Consider the following 23,406-nt stretch of genomic DNA (forward strand, 5'->3'; position numbering starts at 1 on the left):
AAGTCTATTTATGAGCTTGTTGAGTTACATAAAAACAATATACAGTGTTCCAAGACAGCAAACCCGACCCAACCATTTTTATACTTGGGTAAAAAAAGTCACCCGTGGAAATAAAGCTGCTGAAGAACAATGGGTCTCCTCTGTTATGAAGCTGATAAACCAATACAGGAGTTACTCAGCTAGTTAAGAGCAGTTTCAAGAAAGTGCAGGTGTTTCTGTATTGAAACAACAAAATCAAGACAATTCTCAGCATTCCAATAGTAATTTCATCGGGCCGTATCTTCAGTTTTTACTAATTAGAAGCTTCTCTTCAAGGCCCCTAGGATTGCTGCGATGTATTTACTGTGTAAATGCTTAGGCACATAAATCAGTGTTCTTTTTACAGTACAATAAAATGAAGCTAAGGAGTTTGGGGGGGGTTTGTGTGGGGTTTTGGTTTTTGGGTTTTTTTAATGTCTAAAACTTGTATTTGGGCATTAGTCCCTAAATTCTTAGTAAAAACACATATATAAAGTGCTCTTGTTCTTGTGTAGGAACTGCACCTCAAAGTGAAATTGCCAACTGCTGTAGGCTAAATCCTGAGGGATTTTTACATCCTCTGCAGCTTTACTGAAGCTAGTGCAGTTTTGGGGAGGTGTTCATGTTGTGTGGGGAGAGGAAAAAGCTGTTGGTGCAAGCAGCAGAACTTCAGTTAGCAGGAGATGGAGTTTAACTGAGTTACAGCAACAAAACTGTTATTTCTTCTGTTCATTTACATAAAATGGAGTCAAACATTAATCTCTAAATTGTAATGCAAATCTCCTGTTGCATATTTGTATGTCTTCAGGAACAACATGATTAAATACCAGGGGTTGAAAAATTACTAACCCCATCCCACCAATTTTACAGAATCTGTTTCTGTGTGATGATCTTGGCCTAAACCAGTCTTACCAAGATGAGAAAATCTGTTTAGTTTTTCAGTTCAGCAGCAGTTTTGGCAGTCGGAGCTTTTCTGATCAGCTGAAGTAGCCGAACACGCTTTCAGTTAAGCAGCAACCAGGCAGCTTGTCATCGTCCCCCGAAGCTGGGAGTGCAGAGGGACAGGAACTCACAAAAACGTGATCCTTCTGGCGTTCCTGTTGGCAAGCCTGTCTCTGTAAGGCTTCAGTTGACTGAGGAGCCTCCTATGATTTGTAGCAATCCTTTGGTAGGATTTTCTAGGAGCACTTAATGTGTGAAACTTCATAGCGCGGCAGCCAAATGTTACCTGTGTTCATAAATCAATTGTGAAAGAAAAAAAAAGTATACAGAAATTAGTGTAAATAATCACACAAAACCCCTTATGTGCTTTCTTACAATAAAATTGGAAAACTCATGCTAATCTGTTTCCTCTCTATTATACGAGTGAACGTGCATGCCTGCATGCTTCTAGGCTAATAAGAGATTACTGCAAGTTTTCTGTGATTATTTTTTTTAGCACAGACATGTTGAGGTCCAAAGACTCATAACCATAAACCTAGTCAACTACTTTCGGTGTCCTTGAATTAAATACCCTTTCTTAGTGCTACTGCTCTTACAAACTGTTTTTTTTTACCTTTAGGGCGCTGTTTTGAAAACCTCCTGCGCGTGTAACAGCCAAGTTGTCACCATCTGACTCCTCTTTGGCATCCTCGGTTCAGTTCCCAGCAGGCAGGGCTTGATGTATCTCTATTATTAGGAAGCTGTGCCCGGGCACAGACTTGATGAGTTGAGCTAGCTCATTACAGACTCGTTGGGTTTTTTTTTTTAACCTCTCAGTTTTACACTTTGCCAGTATTTCTGCAGTTTGTCATCCCAGTAAAGACTTTAAATGGTGTCCGTGTGCTCCAGGCCGTGACTGAGGCTTTGGTAGGCAGAGCAGGGCCCAAGGGAAGGCCTGCTCCATCCGGAATGCCACCCTCCTCTGCCAGTGCAGCACCGTGAAGCTTTCGTGCTCCTTCTGGGCCTGCAGATAAACCCTCTGGGTCCTGACGTTAACCAGCTGTCTGGCGTAAACTCTGCCTTTCCTCAAGGTAGTTTGCCTGCTCTCTGGTTATCCGTGTTTGAGTTATGAGGTCATAGATGACCAAACTGCAATTCCCTTCTAGAAATAATTTTATTTTTTTTCCATTTTCATTATCAAAATCTCAGCATCTTTCTCTTTTCCTCAATCCTGGCACGAATTTCTACTATTTTGCTCCTTTCGTGCTGTGCTTGAGCTCCTTTCATATAACACATTAGGCAAAGATCACTCACCTTCTGTATTGTCACCAGCTGAGAACCAAACACTGAAGGGCTACAGAGAAGTTCTTCATAATTTCAAGAGGCCTAAAACCACTTGAAAATTTAAGACTGATATGAAAATGTTCCCTAATGAGTATTCCATAATTGGCCTACCTTCTTGACATGGTCCTGTTGTTTTTTCTCTGATTACTATTTTAAATCATGGAAGAAATCATAGGTTCTTGTTTTCTTCTTATGTTTTATCTATCCAAGCAGATGACTAATTAATCATCATTTTAGCTGAACTGAAAAAAAAAAAAAAAAGAGTTCTGTAACACTGGGGATCTTAAAATTCAATGTCAAATGCTGTTTCCTTAATACTGTACTCTTCCCAAGATTCAAATTTACCTTTGATTTCCCTCCTATGTGTGTAAACAGACTAGTAAACATAAAATCATGAAGTCATTTGGGTAGGGAGAGACCTTAAGGATCATCCTCTTCCATCCCCCTGCCCCGGGCAGGGCCACCTTCCACCAGCCCAGGTTGCCCAAAGCCCCGTCCAACCTGGCCTTGAACCCTTCCAGGGAGGGGGCAGCCACAGCTTCTCTGGGCAGCCTGTGCCAGGGCCTCACCCCCCTCACAGGGAACAGTTTCTGCCTTAGCTCTAACCTAAATCTGCCCTCTGTCTGTTTAAAACCATCGCCCCTTGTGCTCTCGCTACAGGCCTTGGTACAACATCCCTTACAAACAGCTTCTGTTGTAGCAGGCAACTACACTACCACTCTTGCCGCTATTCTCTACTCCTTCTCTTATTACTGAAGATGTGTTTGCTTTTGTTTTGGTATTTTTTTGAGTGTGGTTTGGGTTTGGTGTTGTTTTTCTTTAAAACTGTTTACCTTGATCTCCAATTTATTTTAGCTTACTTTCTCCTTAAAATGCATTTTCACACCATTCCAACACAGGGGAAATCTAAAGGAAATTTATATGAAATGTAAGTATTCTGAGATTTTTCTTTTTTTTTTTGGTAGTTGTTTGAATCTAGATGTTGACTTTTTCCTCCCACTCCCAGGTTTGAGCCATTTAGGCTTTTCTGCTCTCCAAAACCCCAGAGTTCACACTTTCTGTGGAGCGCCGGGACTTTGTGTCATCTCAGAAACATCTCTACCCATTCACTGGTTGTCCTTCCATTTTGGCTGTGGGATTTCTACACTGCAGTGGCCTAAAAGATGGTTGATCTTAGAATGAAAAGAAAAACAAAGGGCTGTACACTAGCACAAATGCAATTTGCATCTTTCATCCCTGTGGAAGAGGGAACAGAGGCCGTCAGATCCCAACCACCCGGGTACAGGGAGTTTCTGTTCTCTCAGATGTTTGCAAATGTGGGAACACGGTGCCAGTTCAGAGCTGCAGCCACAGGGACATTGAACAACCTAGATGTAAGGGCAAAAAATTTGCTAAAAACTGTGTTCAAACACTTCTTGCCTCTGCATTGTACCTCCTAGTTAGGCATAAAGGAAGAGGATCAAGAATCTGGCAGAGAAAGGAAAAGGCTGAACTCACATGAAAGGGATATAGCTTAGTGGTTTGAAAATGTGTTGTCCTATTTACCATTAACTTTTCAGATTTAATTACACACGGCCTGTGGGCCAGGGGGAGCCTAGTTCTGAATGCTTTTAATGGGAAATTCATAATCAGATTGCTGAAGTCCATTGAAATTCATTAAGCCAATTCTTAGAACTCTGCAAGTAAATAACTCAATTATCAAGTTATAAAACAATTTATAAATGTATTTGGAACAAAGTTGAAGATTATGAGATATTAATTAACTCAAACCTGGTGTGCTTTTTCCACATATTTTTAAAAGTACAGAAAAACTAAGTGGGTGGGTGCAGTCTCTGCAAAAAGTACAGATCAAGTTCTTGGGAAGATGACAGAACAGGGCCAGCATTTAAATCAGGACCATACGACATCACCTTGGGTTCCAGCTCAGGGAGGTGGGTTTCCTCTGAATTCCTGTCTTGCTTATCTGAGTTCTGAAATCTTTTGAGCGAATCAGAGATACAGTCATGATTTCCATCTTATTTCACTCGCATCTTCCAGTTTATTCTTTGTAGCAGGCACTAGGAAGGGGGGAGTAGACTTTTTTCCTTTCCAGCTTGCTAATGCAATATTACCAAGGCTTCAAAATAAAGTTTGAAGGCCTAAGCTTTGCACAAATGCCACCTGATGTCCCTTAAAAAGGCTGGTGGTGCTGCTTTCGGTGTGTCTGTGAGCCTTTTTTATGGCCTGTTTCTCCTGGCTGCCAGCTCCCGCGTGCTGTTTCACAAAGATAAGGGCTGGGGAGCGACCGGCTCGCGGGGAGCAGCTGGGGTGGGATCCTCCTGGCACCCAGCCCAGCCCCGGCTCCGCTTTAATGAGAGCGCCAGGGTGGGAGTTCACTGCCTGCCAGGAGATCGTTTTCCTGGTGGGAGGCAGAGAAGTGGGTATGTGAGAAATCCTGCCCTATAAAAGTGCATTCCCACGATTTGGGCGATGAGCCTGTAATTCTAACAAATTATTTATGGCTCTAGCTGAAAGCAGTGATTTAATAAAGATACCGTTTTGAGCGCCGGTTGAGTTTTTTGATGAATCAGTCCCAGCTGTTTCCACCATGTAGCAAAGCAATTTCAGGCACCAAGAAGGAAATTGGGCTTTCAGTGACTGGAGCAGCCCAAGTGGAGCAGCTTTTGTGGGAAGTGACAAAGCTGACTCGGGAAGCTGTGACGAGAGCAGGAATAGATGATACGGATGGAAGAGACTTGCAGCAGATAATCTCCTTGTTGAGACCAAAATTTTGTACAGATGGTAGGAAAACTTAGCAGTTTACCTCTAAAAAGAGAAATACATTTCTTTCCATGCTGCAGCTCCCCGTTTTAGAAGTGGAATCTTCTATATCCTACCGGTTGCCAAATGAAAGGAACAATTAAGAGGCTGCAGCACAAAGCTGGGGAGGGCACCTCTACAAGTCACCTGGCAATGCTGCACTCCTCCTGTGCCTTTAGGAGGGCAAAACACAGAGTGTGCAAGGAGCCCACAGTATTTTTCCTCAAGTGAAGAACCCAGGCTGAGCAGTTTCCTTGAATGTGGCTTCATCATTAATGTGCCATGTTAATAGGAAAATATAAATAAAGGGGAAAAAAAACAACCCTGGAGGTGAAGGATTAGGTGTTTGCTCAACTTCTAACAGCATAACGCACGTTCTGTGGGACTTAAAAATCACAGAATCGTAGAATATCAGGTTGGGAGGGGCCTCAAGGTCCAACTTCTCTTGGCAAAAGCACTGTCTAGACAAGTGGCCCAGCACCCTGTCCAGCTGAACCTCAGAAGTGTCCAACATTATGGAAAAAAACTGGAACTGTCCTCTCAGTAAAAGGCTTACAAAGCCTCTTCCTATTTAAGGCTGCCTTAAGGCCCAAAAATCTCATGAAAAAAATGCAAATATATGACTGTGATCAAAAGAGTCAAACCACCTTCGCGGTAAGATAACATTTAATGCAAAAAGTCTTCACACTCTGCGGATTGGTAGGAACTGGTTCTGTGGCATTCCCGTGGGATGACCACGGTCTTCTGGGTCAGTAGTTCACCTTCCACTTCACACCATGCAGGTTATTCAGAAAAATGTCATCGTGCTTATGAGGAGCATTATACCAGCTGCTGGGTCAGAGAACAGAGATGCAGGCAGGAAAGGCAGTTCTTGCTGCTTTAGAGAAGATGTTGCCTCAAATATAGCTACACTAAAAGAAAATATTGCTGTAATTAGGAGATTGCAAGATAAAACTTTCAGCTACTCGCTTTCCCTTTGCTTTCACACCACATTGTATTTTATCAGATAAAAGGTTTTAAACGATTACTACCACAAATAAACAGAAAAAGAACATAGTATTTTTGTGAAGGGTTACTCTTGGGTCTTGGGAAAGTCGTGTTTTCATACCAATCTAAGCCTCTCTGCTGCTACTTGGATAGCTTGGAGTGCCTCGGGGCTTTTATAGTGTCATGTCTGTACTTTCATTAATACACACAGACTTCACACACACAGATCAAGAATTAGCGAGCCTGGTGGGAAAGAACTATTAATTCTTTCTAATAAGCATTATTAATAGAAGCCCACCAAGAAGAGAGCAACTACGAGAACTTTTAAAATTTTCAGTGTAATAATATGCTTGTTGGCACCATGTTTAAATCATCAAATAATGATGAGCAGTGAGAATTCTCACATCCATCCCCAGCTTGCTAGCAGCATCTTGTTAGCAGCAGTTTAGACTGATTTCCTAAAGATCAACATTTTATCTTGCACAATCTACATGACAAATCTGATGATTTTAAGCATGTAGGGACTTTTGAATAGATATATATATTGCACAATTCACAATAGCAAAATTCTTTAAGGCCCAGATTTTATGTTTATTCCCTGTAGACTTGTTTTTTTTTCTTTCTGCAGGTTCAATGCAATATTTAAAAGTGCTAAATTAATGTGATGTTCTTGAATTATCACAAGCAGATCTGGATAGCCAATATCCTGACTGAAGCTGCCAGCAGGAGGCAAAGTTGTACATTCAGGGTTTGCTTTTTTATTTATTTGAATTTATTTATACAGTGGTGGTAAAGTGCTTCTTTAGCATCGCTTCATATCTACCACTTGATTGTAATAAGCTATCTCATGGCTGCATTCCAATAGCCAATAACAATTTCAGGCGACTTCCTAATAAATATTCAAAGCCTAGCGTCTTAATTTAGGCAACAGGTGAAGAGTTAAGTAACCAGATACAGACAGTCTTCAGAGGAAGATTAGGTCAGTCTCAAGGATGTATAAAAATGGTTCTGTAATTCAATTATTACCCCCTTTTCGCGAACACACGGTTTGTTTAAATCCTGAACTAATAAACTGTCCTTGCATTTTAGATTGTCAGCACACAAATGCCTTGGCACGGAAGTCCACGCTCCGTTGACTGTAATTTGACTCAGTGGAGAGGCGTGTCCCTGATTTGGCTGCGGTCAAGGAAGGCGGAACGAGCCGCAAGGCTTCAGCAGGTTGAGTGGAAGACTCCCCCCACTTTGACACCCCGAGCAGCCAGGGCATTGTACTCTTCCACAGCCTTCTCTGTTTGCAAGACCAACACATCAATCCCGTTTTTCTTCAGATAGTCCACGGTAGATGGCGGAACCTCAGAAGAGAAAAGGCAATGGGAAGAGCAAGTATTAGAGTCTTTTCCCCTCACGCTGTAAGGCTCGAAGAAAAGCAGGTACTGATGCCATCTGTTAGTAGATGCACTTAAGTAACTGACAGTAGCCAAATTGACAATATACTCACATATTTCCAAGATAGATTTAAATGTTTTTCTCTTCAATAAAGCTACTTTTATATACATACCTCCCATCTCTCCTTAACACAGTTTAAAATGCAGCCCTTTCTTACAAAAATAGAACTGGAGCTAAAGGTAATTCATCTAAATAAGGTGTTACTCACCAAAAAGCTAAAGAATTGCTTCTCATGAAGAAAAACTCAGCACTTCTGAGCTTTCTGTAGCTAGTTTATCTGCTGAAATGACACCCTGCCAACGTTAGTAACAAAAATGCCTAATTATCAAAGTATTTACAGCAGGCTAGAGCTAGTTCATAACGTATTCTAAGAGGGGGGACTAATGACATTGTAAAAAATTCTCCTGGTTTAAATTGCTCCTGTAGCAGAACGTAGACCTGTTTACTGCCTGACATTGACACTAATACAGAGGAGCTCAAATGAGGTTTCTTTCAGGAAGAGAGGGACTCCTGACAGGAACTCTGTCATGCTAATTCAGTATCCTCAATTTTTCTCCTCTTAGTAAAGCTTCATAAATTTTTTTTTTTCCCCCCCTCATCAGAGGGAGAAGGAAAACAAACAGTTCTGGTTTCTCATGGAACAAAAACCTACCTGCAAAGCCTCACTCATGCCACGACCAATCACCAGAGTTTTAACACCTTTCTTGACAACTTCTTCAAGGTCAGCTGGTTGCACTCCTGGAGAATGCTAAGTGTCAGGGGAGGAAAATAAGTCTGTGTACTGACAGCATCAACCAGGAAAGCTTCGTCTACGTGTTCTGAAACTGTCCACAGAGTAGCAGAGCAAATTAGCAGTACTAAAATGTAACACAACCCTCCTCTGCAGACACATAATAAAGAATATGAAGGATAGTAGTTAATCAATTGATAGCAATATTATCACTCTTTATTAAACAGTTAAAAATAAAAAGATGCATTAACACATTTCTAAGACATTTATGTCTAACAACTACCATTTTATAAATATGAAAAGTTAAAGTGAAGTCAATAAAATGCAACTTACTGCTGTTTGTTTTCAAAGGAAGAGAATCTTTTTGTAATAAAAACTGTGGCAAGCCAAAGTTTACTCACTTTAATTACAAAGAGCTCCTCAAATAATTAGAATTACTAAATTCTTCTCTTGTTTACTTTGCAAATCTCATTTACCAAAGGGGACTGAAACATACCCGTTAGCTTCATTTCATTAACAGTTTAAATTTCTGCACTGTTTTTAATTTTGAGAAGGGAATATTTGAAACCAAACCCCTCAAGGAAAGAAAGTTTTAACAGCACATTGACTGAGTTTTTAAAGAAGTACACCCCATTACTACTGGCATGCTTTAAACATATCAATCCACAAATACACCTGTAATGTTAATATAAACCATTATGATGTCACACTAATTCTCCTCTTGGATTCAATTTCTATGTATCTCTCCTTGGTCAAGAGCAAGTTACTGTACAACCTGTGGCTAAAGTTTGGCCCGTCTTTGGTGTGCATTTTTTTTTAACCCACAAATACTACTTCCTCCCTTTTTTTTTTTTTGGTAGGATTCTTAAGTACTCTTAGAGGACTGAGATGAGTTTCTCACTTGAAGTAGGTAACACCATGCTAGACCTCTGGAGAATGTTATTTTTATGGTTTACCCCTTATACTTCCAGAAAATACTACATTCTTTCAATGTTTTAAGGTCAAAGCACCAGCTTAATGCTTGGCTTCTGTTGCTCCATCAGTCAGTGAGCTTTTCTTTGACATCCTTGGGTCCTCTCCTATTCTTTTTCCCCTGCCCAAGTCTTCAGCAGCTGATGCTGCAGCCTCACACAAGGTCTTGGAGATGTCTTCTCAGTCCTGTCAATGCCTCAGCCTGCAGAAGAGAGCAGGCAGGACTTTTCAAGCTGAAACATGACCTCCAGAAATTGAAAGTGAGGGAAACCTTCCATGGTAGTGATGCTTCCAATGAGTGGATTAAAGTTACCCCACAAGAAAGCCTTTAGCCTGGCTGGTATCTGAAGTTTCAGCAACAGAGCTGGTTCACCTTTATGCTTTTCCAGGCTCACAGAATATCTCAGGCTGGAAGGGACCCGTAAGGATCATTGAGGCCAACTCCCTGCTCCTCACGAGACCATCCAACACTAAACCATATGACTAAGAGCATTGTCCAGAGGCTCCTTGAACTCTGTCAGGTTTAAGGCCATGACCACTTCCCTGGGGAGCCTGTTCCAGGGACCGACCACCCTCTCCGTGAAGAGCCTCTTCCTAATGTCCAACCTGAACTTCCCCTGCTGCAGCTTCTATTTTCTTGTGTCCCATCGCTGGTCACCAGCGAGAGGACATTAGCACATCCCTCTCCATCCCTGCCTTGAGGAAGTTGTAGACTGCAATGAGGTCACCCCTCAGCCTTCCCTTCTCCAAGCTGAACAAGCCAAGTGACCTCAACTGCTCCTCTTAAGTCTTGCCCTCGAGACCTTTCATCATCCCGGTCGCCCTCCTCCAGACACACTCTAATAGTCTGATGTCCTTGTACTGAGACACCCAAAACCACACACAGTACTCGAGGTGGGGCCACACCAGGGCAGTGTAGAGGGGGACAATCACCCTCCCCGACCGGCTAGTGATGCTGTTCTTGATGCACCCCAGGACATGACCGGCCCTTCTGGCTGCCAGGGGAAAAGCCATGTTCCTCCTAATCCATTTACATTTGATATCCCCACCTAGAACGGAGAGGTCACCCCTCCATGCAGAGCTTTCTCAGACCAAATCACTGCAAGTACATGTTTCTGACAGAAGAGAGAATGCTTTTCTTTTGGGGTGTTTTAGACTTGGACAAAAAGAACTGGTATATGTTTTACTGCAATTACAATAATTAGATTGCTGGGGGAGGTTTGCTGTCATGTGATAAGTACTCCTGGGACATTAAAGCCATGGAACAAAAGACTTTCCTTGGGTTACACAAAACACACCAATGTGGGGACTTCCACACGGCTTGTAGGAAACCAGAGTCATTAACAGAAAGCTGTGACATGACAGAATAACTGTATTGCTGTTGCTTTACAGCTGGAGGGAAAGAGGAAGGGCAGCAGAACTTCTTGCCTGTTTTGTTCTCTGGTCTTCCTTTCAGGATTCCTACCTCTCCCATGAGCAGATGGCACTGAAATGCAGCCAGCCATGGAGTCTGCCTTTCATCCCCAAGGGTTAAGGTCATACAACCATTAGTGCTTAGTTACAGAACCTTGCAGAGCCAGTTATACAATTTTCCCGATGAAAGACTTAAGTGCTAGGCAGCAGTCTGATAGCAGAGAAGGAAAGGAAGCAATTTATTTCCAACTGGAGTGTGGGACATGACCAGCACTGCTTGTTTCCCAAACTTCAGCTCCACCTACCCCCAGGAAAAACATGCTCAGAGAAAGCAGGCACACTGCAGTCTACTGTAAAGAAATGTGAAGAAGATGCATCTGGTGAATCCTACTACTTCCAGTGCTGACTGCATTCACTTTTTTACAGTTCTTCTAGAGTTGGGAGATGCAGTCTAGAAAAGCTTATTTCTGTTTTCACTTTAGTTGCTTGCAATTCCTTTTTAAAGCAAGTGACCTAACTCCTCATGGCTGCAAGGGAGACAGAACTGACCTAAAGCAGGAGCTTTAAAAGTGACCTATAGAAGGCAAAACCTAAATAGCTATTTTTTACTTCCTGATTATATAAAAAGGATGCCAGAAAACTCACCTCTCCAAACGACCCAACTATTTTTTTCTCCTCCTCCAGTTTTAAATTCATATAGACTCATCTTTTCTTGTTTCCTTTGGAGGACTCCTCTAAGGCCTTTTATGGACTTACAGCTTTTACCTGTCACCTGAAGATACCCCTTTGTTAGAAATTTTAAAAGGAAAGCATGACCTCCTAAATGTTAGTAGGTGGTTATAATTTGAAATCAAAATTTTCAAGTGGTCTGAATAAGTATCAAAACGTGATTGAGCTGGGAACTATTTGGGAATTTTTCAGCTACCGCATCCATTCTGCTTCTCCAGTGATACGTGCATATAAACCAGGAGAACAATATTGTCAAACAAACAGAAAGTGACTCTCATGACACAATGCCTTCCCTCCAAACAGCCAGTGAAAACTTCTTTTTTTTTTTTATAATCAGGCCATAAATTAAATACATTTAAAAAGGTTACACCCAGAGCCATCTTTCTCTCTGCAAGGTACAGATATCTTTGCATGACAGCACTAGCTTTCTCTTGGCGGTATATTCTCTGTACAAACCGAACTCTGACAGCTTAAAAAGGTTCTGTTCCTCCAAAGATCACAGATGAAGTTCCAAACCCAAATATTTTTGCTCTTCAGTTGTGTCAAAATGAATTCAACAAAGCTGTATCCTCTGCGTGGATAAGACCTGATCAGTATGTAGGGTTTTTTTTGTGCTTTAACATTTGCTTAGAAAGTATGGATTTTATTTTTCTAGTCAATACAGCTATCCTAGTGCAAGCCCTAATATGGGGAGAATTATCAACATCAGGTTCCTAACGTGGTAGACATTATACTGCTTCTAAATCCAGAACATCAATATAGTTCCGTGTACTTTCATACAATTCTGATAGCATTTACAGATAAAGTGTAAAAATTGCAAGGGCAAGCACTTAGTATATGGCTACCAAGAGAAGTCGTTGTGTGGTTAGCCAGACTGTGAGCTTTTCACAGGGAAACTAGTGCATATGACACTGATCTGCATATTTTTCCTCTGAAGTAAGTATAAGGGACCCCAAGGAAAAGGATATAAACTAAACCACATGCATTGTTGTCTTCCAAGCACATAGGGTCAGTCGCTGTTGATTTCTTTTAACTTCCCATAAATTTTTTTTCTTATTTTGCTCAAGACAACTTTTGCTTATGCAGTCCAAGAAGAGGCTGTTACCAGCGTCTTATGACAACTGCACTCTTAATCAAATGCAGAATGCTGTTTGAGAGCTCCAAGGTGTGTGAGAGTGCTCTGGGTCAGGGTAGCTGTGAGGGCTGGTGGCAATAGCTGCTACACCCGGCAGCTGTAGGACGTTGTGTGGCTGCCGTCCTCTGACCTCTCCACACAGTCACTTCTAAAACACACACCCAGTCCTTGCCAGGAAAAGTCTAACAGCTGGATGAAAGCAAAAGGCAGCCCACTAAATTTCTGGCAGGAACCTTAACAACTCTTGTCTGGACCATTCTGATTCCAGTTTAAAATGCAGGATGGATAGTAAACAGCAAACTTACATTAGTCCCAGTTTCTCGCCAATCCCAGGTTCGACTTCCTCCTGGCCATACTTTGCAGTCCTTATATGTTGTAGAGCAGCCTTTCACCTTCATCTGACCCCAAGAAAGGGAAGCAATTTCAGGGGACGACATCACAAAGTTGAAGCAAAGTCTGGAAAAGGGATATTTAATACCTAACATCAGGCTCACATATGCAGCATGTTAATAAAAACAGAAAATTCTGTCCCTGGCCCAAGGAGCTAGGAAGGAAACACTATTACAGACTTTATCCATGTAATTTTGTGACAACAGAACTGAACTGAGGATTGGCAGGTTTGTTGAATTACCAGTCCTCTTGGGGATCTTGTGAAAGATTTTGGGGAAATCATTTTACATGCTAAATCTATACAAGTACTGTGTGTTCAACTTTTTAAAGTATCAACAGGGATCAAGTCCCAGAATATCCTCTCATATCTGGGTTTTAATCTTCTCCCTAAATTGTACAATGAAGATGATGATAATTTCCTAAAATATCTGAGAGATACACTGTTTCTTTGGCCATTTTATTACACTAAACAACATTAAAAAAACCAAAACAAAACACAACAAACCAACCCAATAGAAAAGCCCTGAACAAAACAATGGCATTGCCATATTGTTATAGCAGACAAGACTTCTAGAGACCTAAAGGAGTCAAGCTCTGTTTCCTTAGTCACTCCTTACAGAGGCCAAGTCTCCCTGTGTAATGTCTCAGGACAGTGAAACACACAAATACATTTTCTAATGCTTGACCTCAATCTTCACTGTTTCAACTTAAACCTGTTATTTCTAATTTTATTCTGTGGTGGACAAGGAAAACAGCTTAATCTTTGTCTTTTCCACCATCCTTTGTTTTTCTGAGGACCTAACTCTTAAGTCTTTTTTTCCTTTCTTTTAGATGAATTAAACTTCACCTCCCTTCAAGTCATGTTTTCTAAATCTCTGCTTATTTTCTCCCTTTTTTCCCCCCTAGCAGCCAGCAATTGGTATGCCCCTTTCTTTGATGTCTCTTGCCTCCAACTAGACAGAGTGCTCCAGCCGAGGCCTTATCAGCGCCGCTATAGGCCAACCGCTTTTTGGTATTAACCGCAGTAATTTTTAGATCTGCTATCATAATCACAGCTGGGTGTCAGCAGGGCAGGGACTCTGCCTCAAAGTACCACCTCACTGCACCACAAAAGCTTACACCCTCTTCACAGTCCTGCACGTTATACGGTCTGATTGCTGGTGAGATTCTGGCAGTAGATGACAAGAGAGGAGTCGCAGGGTGACACCCTGGAAATGCGTTAGACTAGCATTAACTGACATGTCTCCAGGGCAGAGTCACCCTTCTGCCCTATCAGTTCAGAAGGAAGGTGGTCTAAAACCCTCATAATGAAGCAAACTGGTTGTTTGTGCAGTAAAAAGAGCTCTGCTCCTGGCCGATCCAGAAAACCTCAGTAGCAGATCCTTCCAGATACAGTTTCTCAACCTTTCTCATCCTTTTTAATTGTTTAAATTCATCAGGGAAAAAAAAAAATGTCAAAAAAAAAATCAACCATAGGGGCCCTGGTGGCACAGAATAAAGAAAGAGCCCTTGCAGAAGAGAAATCTTTGGATTAACCCTGCTTCCAGTCCTTTTGGAAACCTCCCATCCTGTCTTGCAGGTGCTACAGCCAGACAGCACACACTCTTCTTGGACTGCCGGGAGCAGATCTCAGTATCCCACTTCAGACATCACATGAAGTAAAAACTGCATTACTTTGGATTCAGCGGAGGACTGAGCCTGCCAGTGGTGCTTCCTCTACAGGATAGCAGGACAATTCTTTTCTTTCTTGCCCCTTTGTGAAGTTAGTGGCACATGTGCCCTGCCAAACAGGAAGCCAGGCAAGCAGCTAGAGGAGCAAACTTGCTTGGATTCATATAGTCTAGATTCTCTCACATTACACATCTGCAATGCAATGGATTCAAACAAAGATCTGTAAGACTATTTTCCTGAAAATCTGCTTGAAGGGAGATTACAGTTGAAGAAATAACCAGTATGAATGAAATCAGAATGACATCACCCATCAACCAAAGAGTAAAGGCTGAACAAACCACTCAGAACCCAGCTCTGAAGAACAAAAATTATTTTTGTCTGTGCTAGCTGCAAGAGGAAATGGCAGAAATAGACCTAGAGGTTACACAGGGGTGAATGAACAATAAAATTATTAGAAATATCAGATTTCCCAATTCAAATAGTATTGCAAGGTTGAGACTGTGCAATCAAATAGGCACAAACTGAAAATGGGAAAGCAAGAGTTCCATACTGTCTTTTCCAAACAGCACAAAAATAAGTAAACAGTAGAAATGAAGAAAGAAAAATTAAAAGCTACAAATAAAAATTTATAACCTAAAACTATTTCTCATAATACTGCCAGAGATATCAGGAAGGTCAGGTTATTTGAATTAATAAAAGAGTATCTTATAATGGAGTAAGAATGAACTTTTTAACAGGAACTTTGGACATTCTTGATACAGGGCATGGTCCAATCACCAGTTGGCAAGGAGTAGGAAAGTATTTCCCCAACAAATTAGCTGGGTTTTTAATTATTCACAAATGTACAGTACCAAAATATACAGTACCACTTAAGATCAAAAGAGATAATACGACTCATAAGTATAATCTCAAATAGCAATTTCTGTAAATTGCAGTAGTTCAAACACAAAGAGATGAGGAGAAATGGTTCAGAAATCCATAAGCAAAGTTATGAGAGTTAAAAAACATAGGAAACAAAGGAAGCAGAAGAGCTTAAAAAAGAGGCAAAACACAAGTTTATCCAAGGAAACTGTACTGAAAGAAATGAAGCAGTGGCTAAGGATGGTAGAACTAAAACCAGCTGAGAATGAAATGGAAGAAACTCGAGGTTGAAGTGCAGTTGGGCAAGCAAGTGGATTTAAAAATTGCCGGCACACCTGTCCTCTGTGAAAACAATGTTTCAGAATAGCACCCACCAGCAACAAAGAGAACAAAAAACCTGAACGAGAGCAGCGCACCAGAGAATGTTTTATTGAGAGACTGCAGAAGAATGTTTCATAAAATCCAAGGCGCAACCTGAGATCAAAGAAGATAAAGGTGAAAGAGTAAAACAATGTTATGTCAAGCGTCGGGCAGAACTCCTGCAAGGTGTCAAAGGACAACAGAGCTCCGCAGCGCTGTCTGGGAACAGGGTCCGCAGGTGAAGGTGGGCGACTGCCCTGCAGCCGATGCAATTTCAGACGTGGTACAGCAGCTGGAAAAGCAGCTCGGGATTTAAAAAAAGTGAGAGCAGAAAGGCAAGTCGAAAGGACAGTCTAAGTTTAAACGAACTGAGTAGGGAGGAGGCAGATGTCAAGTTTAAGAACGCGGAGAGTATTTTTTGGGAACTCGGTAATCTGATTTTGCTGGGGGGGGGGTGTGATGAAGGCGGGTTACCGGAGGGTGCGGTGCTGGTGAGAGGAGACGGGGAGGACAGCGCTTTGAGCACAAGGAGGGGAGGAAGGAAGGAGAAAAGGACAGAGAACCGAGAAAGACCCCGGGGAGGGGGGTACAACGGCGAGCCCGGAGGCAGCAGCCTCTTGACACCCCCCGCCCTCGAAACAAGGCCTCGCGTGAGGCGGCCCCAGGCCCCGCCACCTCCCGCTTCTCCCCCCGCGGCGGGCGGGAAGCGGCCCGCTCCACCAAGCGCCTCTTCCGCGGGAGCGGAGCCGTTCCCCGTGCCCGTGCCCCCCCCGCGGGTCCGTCACGGCCGTTACCGCGCCCGCACTCACCGCCGCGCGCGCGACCCCTGCCCCGCCGGGCGCAACCTCCGCCAGGCCCGCCGAGGGGGGGGAGGTACCGCCCTTTGCCCTCTCATAGGCCGGCGCTACCTGCCAGCCCCGCCCTCCCGCCGTCCCGATTGGCCAGGCCGGCCGCCTATCCCCGCCCCGTCCCCGATGGCCCCGCCCCGCCCCGCGGCCGCTCCGCCTTGTTTTCATTCCCCTCGCCGCACGAGGCGGGGGGCAGGCGCTTGGCGCCGCTCTAGCTGCCGCCCCCCTCCCCTCCCCGTCCCGCCGTTGCATTGTGGGATAGTGGCGGCGCGGCTCGGCAGCGCCCCCTCCCTCCCCCCTCCCCCCCTCCCCAGCTCCTTCTCCATCCTCAGGTCCAAGATGGCGGCGGCGGCGGCGGCTCCTCCGGCTCCATCTCCGCCTCCCCCTCCTCCGGCAGGCCCGTGCTGCCCGGGCTCATGGCCCAACTTCGCCGTCGTCTGCTCCTTCCTCGAGCGCTACGGAGCCTTGCTGGACCTGCCCGAGCTGCCCTTCCCCGAGCTGGAGCGTGTCCTGCAGCCGCCGCAGGAGCCCGGAGACCAGGGTGAGCGGCCCGGATACCTCCCCCCCCCCACCCACCCCCTTCCGTACGGCCGGCTGAGGGGGGCCGCGGTGCGGGGGGCGGAGGGGGGGCCGGGGCTATTCCCCCCCCGCCTCCTCCCGGCCCCGGGGGTGGAGCGCGCTGAGGGAGAGGAGGGGCCTGGGATTCCCGGAGCGGCGCTCCGGGGGGAGGGGAGCCCTCTCCCCCCTCAGCACGGCCCTTCTTTTTTGAGGGGGGGGGGGGAAGAAGCAGCTGTTTGTGTTTGTGAGTGTGTGTGTGAGCTGCTTTCCCCCCACGGCAGAACACGGGAAGGAGGTGGGGGACCTCCCCCCCCTCGTCCTCCCCTCTCTCGGTGCCGGCTCTGACCCCCCCTTCCGTCCTCCGTCGTCCCCCCCCCCCCATATTTCTCTGGGTTTGTTCCCGAGATCTGTGCGGGTGGGACTCCTGCAGAAAGGAGAATAAGCTGAAATAACTATTTTTGTTCAGCCTGGAGCTGGCACTGGGTGTCTTCCATCTCCTCCCCTCCCCACAGTTTGGAGGTCGCTTCGCCGCCCCCCCCACCCCACCCCCCCGCCATGTATGTGCCCATTTTTACTTCTCCCCTGAAACAAGAAGGGGACACACACGAGGCAGTGCCCTGATTCTCTTTCACCCCCCTCCTTTCCTAGCTATGTATATTGGGTGAGGAATGGGGGGGGGCGGGGGGGCACAGAGAAGCTCTGCGCCCCCCCCATTGCTGCTTTTGTAGGCCATCTCCTCCCCACAAACACAGACAGCCATTGTGTGCCATCTCCATCTCTCTCTTCTCCTCCCCCTCGTCCCCTCTTGTAGGAGGGGGGGGCGAACGGACACACACACGACACGAGCTCGCTGCTTGCTCCTTCCCCTCTGCCACCTGAGCTTGTGCGAGGTGGAGAGATGGGTTATGCACTCCACTGTTTTCTTTCAAGCTGCTCCTCCTCTCCAGTAGCAGATTTGGTTGCCTGACTCTCTAATTCCTGCTCCATGCGATGGAGGTGGGAGGGCCCGGGCCAAGAGAGCAGCCTGGGGAGGGCTGTGTGGAGGCGGCGGTAGGAATATAGAGGGGAAGGTGCTTGTTGCTTTTGGTCTCTTGTCTCTGTTACTGGTTTGGTTGTTGCCTCTGCACTCTTGCCACATAGGGAGACCGTGGAGCTCACAGCGCATGCTCGGCAAGGCCCCATAGAAACTTCCTGCTGCTGGAGGAGCCCAGCTCAGGGCTGCTTTTGGTCCAACAGCCCCTGCTTTTCCCCCAAAAGGCACTCGCTCTCGCCTCCTTGCCCACTAAACCCACGCTGTATGTGGGGGGGTTTGATTGAATCGGCGTGTAGATACTTCCTCATACGGAGGAAGTTGCTTTTTGCAAAGTGCAGATGTCCTATCAGTGAATTCACGGCAGCCACTGCTGAAGTATAATGAAATAAGATTAATGTGCTGTCTCCTCACGTTGTCCGGTGCCTAATCAATATGAAAAAGACAGGTGAGATCTGCTAACTTTTAAAAAAACGATAAACTTTCATAAAAATAAGTATTTATATTCAGTTTCCCAGCACTCCTGTACCTTTTATGTTATGTAAAGAACTCATTAGAAAAAGCGTTGTTTTGTGAAACTGTTGCAAAACTTATTCATAGAAACCACTAACACGCTTAAAAGTTTGAATTTTTAATGAAAATATTCCTTTTAAAGTGATGTCTGTAAAGAAAACTAATGCTTTTATTATGTGACACAATGTGAGAGGGTGTGTAAGAGTCATTTTTCTTGCATGAACTGCAGGATAAATTAACATGAAAGGATGAAATAGTGACCTGTGTTTTAAGTATATGCGTTTGATTAAAAAAAAAATAATCCTGGTAACTTTAATTGCATGATGAGGGGGTCATCAGTAGGACCATGATAACTGCATAACCCTTTTCTAAAAAGCTTTCAAATGACTCGCACTATGGAGTTTGTGTTATGGGTTGGTTTGGTACTTGTCAAATTTTTAAACTTTTCTCTGCGTGGCCCTCCCCGTTTGGCAGGGGACAGGTTTTTCTCACTGCTTTAGAACAGTTACCTCAAATGGGAGCAGATTCTGAAAATTCTCTAAATTACTTGGGGTTTTTTGCTTGTGTCTGGTGTAGATGATGTATTCGCTTGCATTTTCTCAGCCCTAAGAGAGAGAGTGTGGAGGTGTGAAAAACAAACTTGGGTGATTCTTGACGCTTTGTGTGATAACTTGTATGACAGTAGTTTTTTTTTCCTTTGATACAACCAACCCCTTGTTCTTGGTTTGTTCTGCCAGTAGCTGTTACCTGGTATATTTTATGCTTTTGGATAAATGGTTGCAGTGACTACATTTCTGTACATGATTTTTGCTTCAATTAGTCCCCAAAGTGGTGTTTTTAAGGGTACAAGTCATGAAATCGCTAAACACTGATAACACTGATTGAAAACCGAAGTGGTCTTTTTTTTTTTTTTTTGTTCTGAACATCTGTTATTTACCAACTGTATGTAGTTTTCCTTGGATAGCAAAAGGGATTTGGATTTCAGTTATATACAGTTAGTTTCACTTTTGATACCAGCATTGCTTGACAGTGGATTTACATTGACAGTGATACATGACAAAATCTAAGCAAATAGCTGCAAAACCTCAAAGTGGTTTTTTTCTTCTGAACTTCTTAGAATCTGGACCAAGTTTTAAGCTGTTACCTGGCTGTTGAGATTATTTACAAATCCTCTCCATATTCATTTTGAAATTAGGAAAGAGAATCAGTAGTTTGGGTTTTTGTTGATTACCTGTAACACGGTTTTGATGCTCAGCAGTTTCAAAAGCGTTTTGTTTGTTTTCGTATTTTAAACATGGGCTATATTGTTTTCTTTGAAGAGTTACTCTAGGGAGATGCCAGTAGAAATTATTTTCTTTATAGTAGGCGCTTCATGGAGAATCAGGACCTCAAGTTTGAATGTTGTTCAGTAGTTGTATAACAGTCATATTTTCTTTCCTGTTAATAATTAGAACAAAGAGCTTGTTCATTACTACGGAAACAAGGTATAACCTTCCCTTACAGGAAGGGATGCTCTGTGGATGCTGAGCAGATGTTGACAGCTAGGAAGCTATCAAATAGTACTTAGAGGGATTTTCGATTTTTGTTAATGCAGAGACAGCACTTGAACTTTGCAATATTACCTCTCCTACCTTCAAAACAGATAGTAACAACAGCAGTGCTCGAATATGGATAGTTTTCCATAGTAGTCTAACTAGTTTAGATATCAAATTAACCTGTATTAGTAGCAGGTTAGATGTTTTAACTGTGTGTACACAGGTCTAGTCTTGTCTTGAAATGCACAAACAATTTACCCATCAATTCCCAAAGAACTTTTTAATGTAAATCATGCTTGAATAGGAAAATAAGGCTGTGTGGTGTTGATTTCTCCCATCGCTGTTGAACGGTGGAATAAATTGGTATCTGTGGAAATAGTCTGCTTCTTACGAAAGCTGTAAGATAAAGTAGCTTAACTTTTCCAGCTGAAAGTTGCAACTATTCAGACAAAATAAGGAGACCTGTGGCTATCTGGTGAAAATTTTATTTTATGAAAAATAATTATCTTGCCTTTAAGAATGCTTTTCCTTGCTTTACATACAGTGTAGTGACTTGGGTTGAAATTGTGACAATCTTAAACTGCTTTGGAAAGAATAAAGTTGAGTGTCTATCAAGATGATGACAGTGTTAACGCACAAACTTTTGATGCACCTCAAAAAGTAAATGGTTTCTTGTAGGATTTATTCAAAAGCATCCCAATACATGATTTTAACTGGAACTTCTGAGGACAGGGAGACATCGTTACCCTTGTATTACTGCACTTTTAGACACAAAATGAACGTAACGATACAGATCATCCCACAGTGTGCTGCAGTACTGTGTGTCTTTTGCCTCTGCTTGCTTCCGAAGGCAAAACTGTGCAAACTGGAACAAATCATCACAGGAAACCGATACTTGTTCTCCTTGTTCTAAAAAACATACGCCGTCTTTTTTTTCCAAAGAGTTTTACTTGCAACAGAAGAGCAGTTGCAAATTTAAATAGTAAATATATGTAATAGAGGGGAGCAAGAACTATATCTGTATTTAGGGCTGTATTTAAGGAACCACGATATCACATCACCACCTCCTTTGTGTCAGTAAATAGCTTGAGAATCGGTATAAATGTTAATTAAGCACTTGGTCTCTTGTGAATGAAAATATTAGTAGAATGTTAGCTTGCACAACAGAGATCTAATTTTACACATGACTACGCAAAATGCTTGCTGGTTTGCCAGGTTCCCTAGTGTGTGAATGGGGGAACCTCTCGCGGAGGTGAATGGCATCTTCCGAGTGTGTTGGGCTGTGTTAGCTCATCAATTTTTGCAGGCTTTTCTTAGCAGTATGGGGTTTGATTTGCTCTTGATTGGAAGGGTAACAAGTATGCGTGCTTTGCATATCCTTTCAGCAAAATGGCGAACTTGCATCAAAATCTTGCTGGTAATCATGCCAAAGGTGGTCTTGAAAACAGCGAGTGTGTTTTGGTGTGTGGATCTCGTCTGAGGCACTCTCTTGTAGCATCACCCCATCTCAGTCTTCTTTATCTGCTTTGACTCTTGACAATCACCCTGACAGACTGACCCAGCCTAGAAGTTTATTGCTTAATTACAGCATAAATGGGTTGCGTTTGTTTGGAGTTTGAGAATAAAAACACTCCTCGCGTGCTGCCTCGGGTTTAAGTGATATAAAGACAGACGTGATGAGGTGCAGATGCCTGGTAGTCCATTTTTGTAAATCTTTTCTCCCCTTCCCCTTTTCTGTCTTTATGATGAGAACTGAGGTTAACGGCAGGTAGCTTGTGGAGAATCTGTGTGAGCCATTTATAGTTCCTTTAATTTTTTTCAGTAGAGAATACTCAATACTACGTTGTAGAACTGAAAAAAATTACATAGTCTTGGAGATATCGTGCTTCAAAGCAGTAAGTTATGTTTTACAAGCTGCTGTATTATTTTTTTTTTTTAAATTCTTCTAGTCACCTAACAACTTTTCTATTTTCAAATTAATTTGGATGCTGAAGTAATTTGTTTCAGTGGGTTATCTCTGGTTTTTTATTGTCATTCCGATACCTCTGGAAAGATTTACAGCATTAAGCTTAAGGGTTCTTACCATTCTCTGAAGAAATTAACAATTAACATTGACTTAAACTGCTGTTGAATATCTGTATATGGGAGAAACATACTCAAAGCTTTGTAGCTGTTTAATATAGCAAGAAAAGCCAACCATATAGATTTGACAAGGAGTTTGACAGACTTTCAAGCTCAAGATTAGGTATGAAGAGGGTAGTGAAGCAGAGTGTTCTGTTAATGTGATTGATTTTTCTTGTATTTAATATTTGATATCAAGTATGTTTGTGTACTATTGATCAGAAGCTGGGGGGGTTGATGTGACTCTTAGGTAAAGTCATAATATGTAGCAGTAACATGTAATATCCACAGTAGATTGGTTAGTATTGGAAGTAGGTGATAAATGTGATCTGGAAGGGCTGTCAAACACTAATTCACTTAACATTTAATAATTGGTACTCAAGTTTTATTAACTGGTTTCAACACAGGGAGATTAATTCATGTTGTGTCCTCTTATGTAAATGAACAAGTTCTGACATTTAATGTTGGTAATGTCTGTAATGTTGGATGGGCGGAGTTTATTTTCACACTATGTATTGCTGAACCTTCATTAAGCATTTTAAGTGTGTGAATACATCAATATTATAAGCTGGCTCCTGACATGAAGCTGTATCAGCTAGTCAGAGGTAGCACTTTTGGTCTGCTCTGTGGGTCTGAGTGTTCATATTTTCACATCCTTTCATTGTATGAGTAAGAAATTTAACTGCTGTTCTGAATCAGTCAAGTAGTTACCACCTGAATGCGGGCTAAACTTATGGTGTGTATGTGCAATATAAGTAGATCATTGCTTTCCTGCTGCACCTAGGGACTGAACCAAAACATTTGTGTCAAAGCCATTAACCCACCACCTGTTAGTAAAATGAAGTGTTTTTGACTTAGCAACAAACTATTGGAGAATAGAGGCATATCTAGTAAAGTTCAGAAAGTGGTGTTTTACTTCTGTGCTTGTTTCATTTTTGAGTATGATGAAAGTTCTACACTTCTAATGTTTCTAGCTATCAAAGTACCTGATTTGTTCAAGGTAGACTCCAGTGGCTTGGAGCTAA

At 43.0% G+C, this 23,406-nt stretch overlaps 2 protein-coding genes across 5 annotated transcripts in view; one reads left to right on the forward strand and one right to left on the reverse strand.

Annotated features, from left to right (window-relative positions):
• Window positions 1-3: 3 nt before the first annotated feature.
• On the reverse strand, window positions 4-16,641 carry AAMDC (adipogenesis associated Mth938 domain containing). 3 transcript variants are annotated; one of them, XM_074918465.1, is made up of 7 exons: window positions 16,586-16,641; window positions 12,800-12,950; window positions 11,276-11,402; window positions 8,168-8,253; window positions 4,818-7,421; window positions 2,395-2,525; window positions 4-1,246 (listed from the first exon to the last, which is right to left on the reverse strand). In XM_074918465.1, the coding sequence occupies exons 2-5, from the start codon at window positions 12,929-12,931 to the stop codon at window positions 7,281-7,283; spliced, it is 486 nt and encodes a 161-aa protein (XP_074774566.1). In that variant the 5' UTR covers window positions 12,932-12,950; window positions 16,586-16,641; the 3' UTR covers window positions 4-1,246; window positions 2,395-2,525; window positions 4,818-7,280. The 3 variants fall into 3 exon arrangements, with proteins under 3 accessions (XP_074774566.1, XP_074774557.1, XP_074774575.1); XM_074918456.1 differs by having other exon boundaries at window positions 4,194-7,421; XM_074918474.1 differs by lacking the exons at window positions 11,276-11,402; window positions 16,586-16,641 and having other exon boundaries at window positions 4,194-7,421; window positions 8,168-8,263; window positions 12,800-12,967.
• Window positions 16,642-16,952: 311 nt separating this feature from the next.
• RSF1 (remodeling and spacing factor 1) overlaps window positions 16,953-23,406 on the forward strand; it is a 65,436-nt gene continuing 58,982 nt past the window's right edge. Inside the window, exons 1-2 of one of the 2 annotated variants that reach the window (XM_074918499.1) lie at window positions 16,953-17,169; window positions 18,245-18,252. In XM_074918499.1, coding sequence (XP_074774600.1) covers window positions 16,964-17,169; window positions 18,245-18,252 — 214 coding nt within the window. In that variant the 5' untranslated portion in view covers window positions 16,953-16,963. The remainder of the gene's footprint in view (window positions 17,170-18,244; window positions 18,253-23,406) is intronic. The other variant, XM_074918489.1, reaches the window with a different exon arrangement.

Source organism: Athene noctua, chromosome 1, assembly GCF_965140245.1.
Source record: "Athene noctua chromosome 1, bAthNoc1.hap1.1, whole genome shotgun sequence".
Lineage (NCBI taxonomy): Eukaryota > Metazoa > Chordata > Aves > Strigiformes > Strigidae > Athene > Athene noctua.

Bases quoted from the DNA above. Each gene is read 5' to 3' on its own strand.
- AAMDC (XM_074918465.1), bottom strand. From the start codon at position 12,931: ATGTCGTCCCCTGAAATTGCTTCCCTTTCTTGGGGTCAGATGAAGGTG. The intron at 11,403-12,799 runs GTAAGTTTGCTG...GGGTATCTTCAG, and splicing joins GGCGAGAAACTGGGACTAAT to GTGACAGGTAAAAGCTGTAA. The intron at 8,254-11,275 runs GTGAGTTTTCTG...AGCATTCTCCAG, and splicing joins TAGTTGGGTCGTTTGGAGAG to GAGTGCAACCAGCTGACCTT.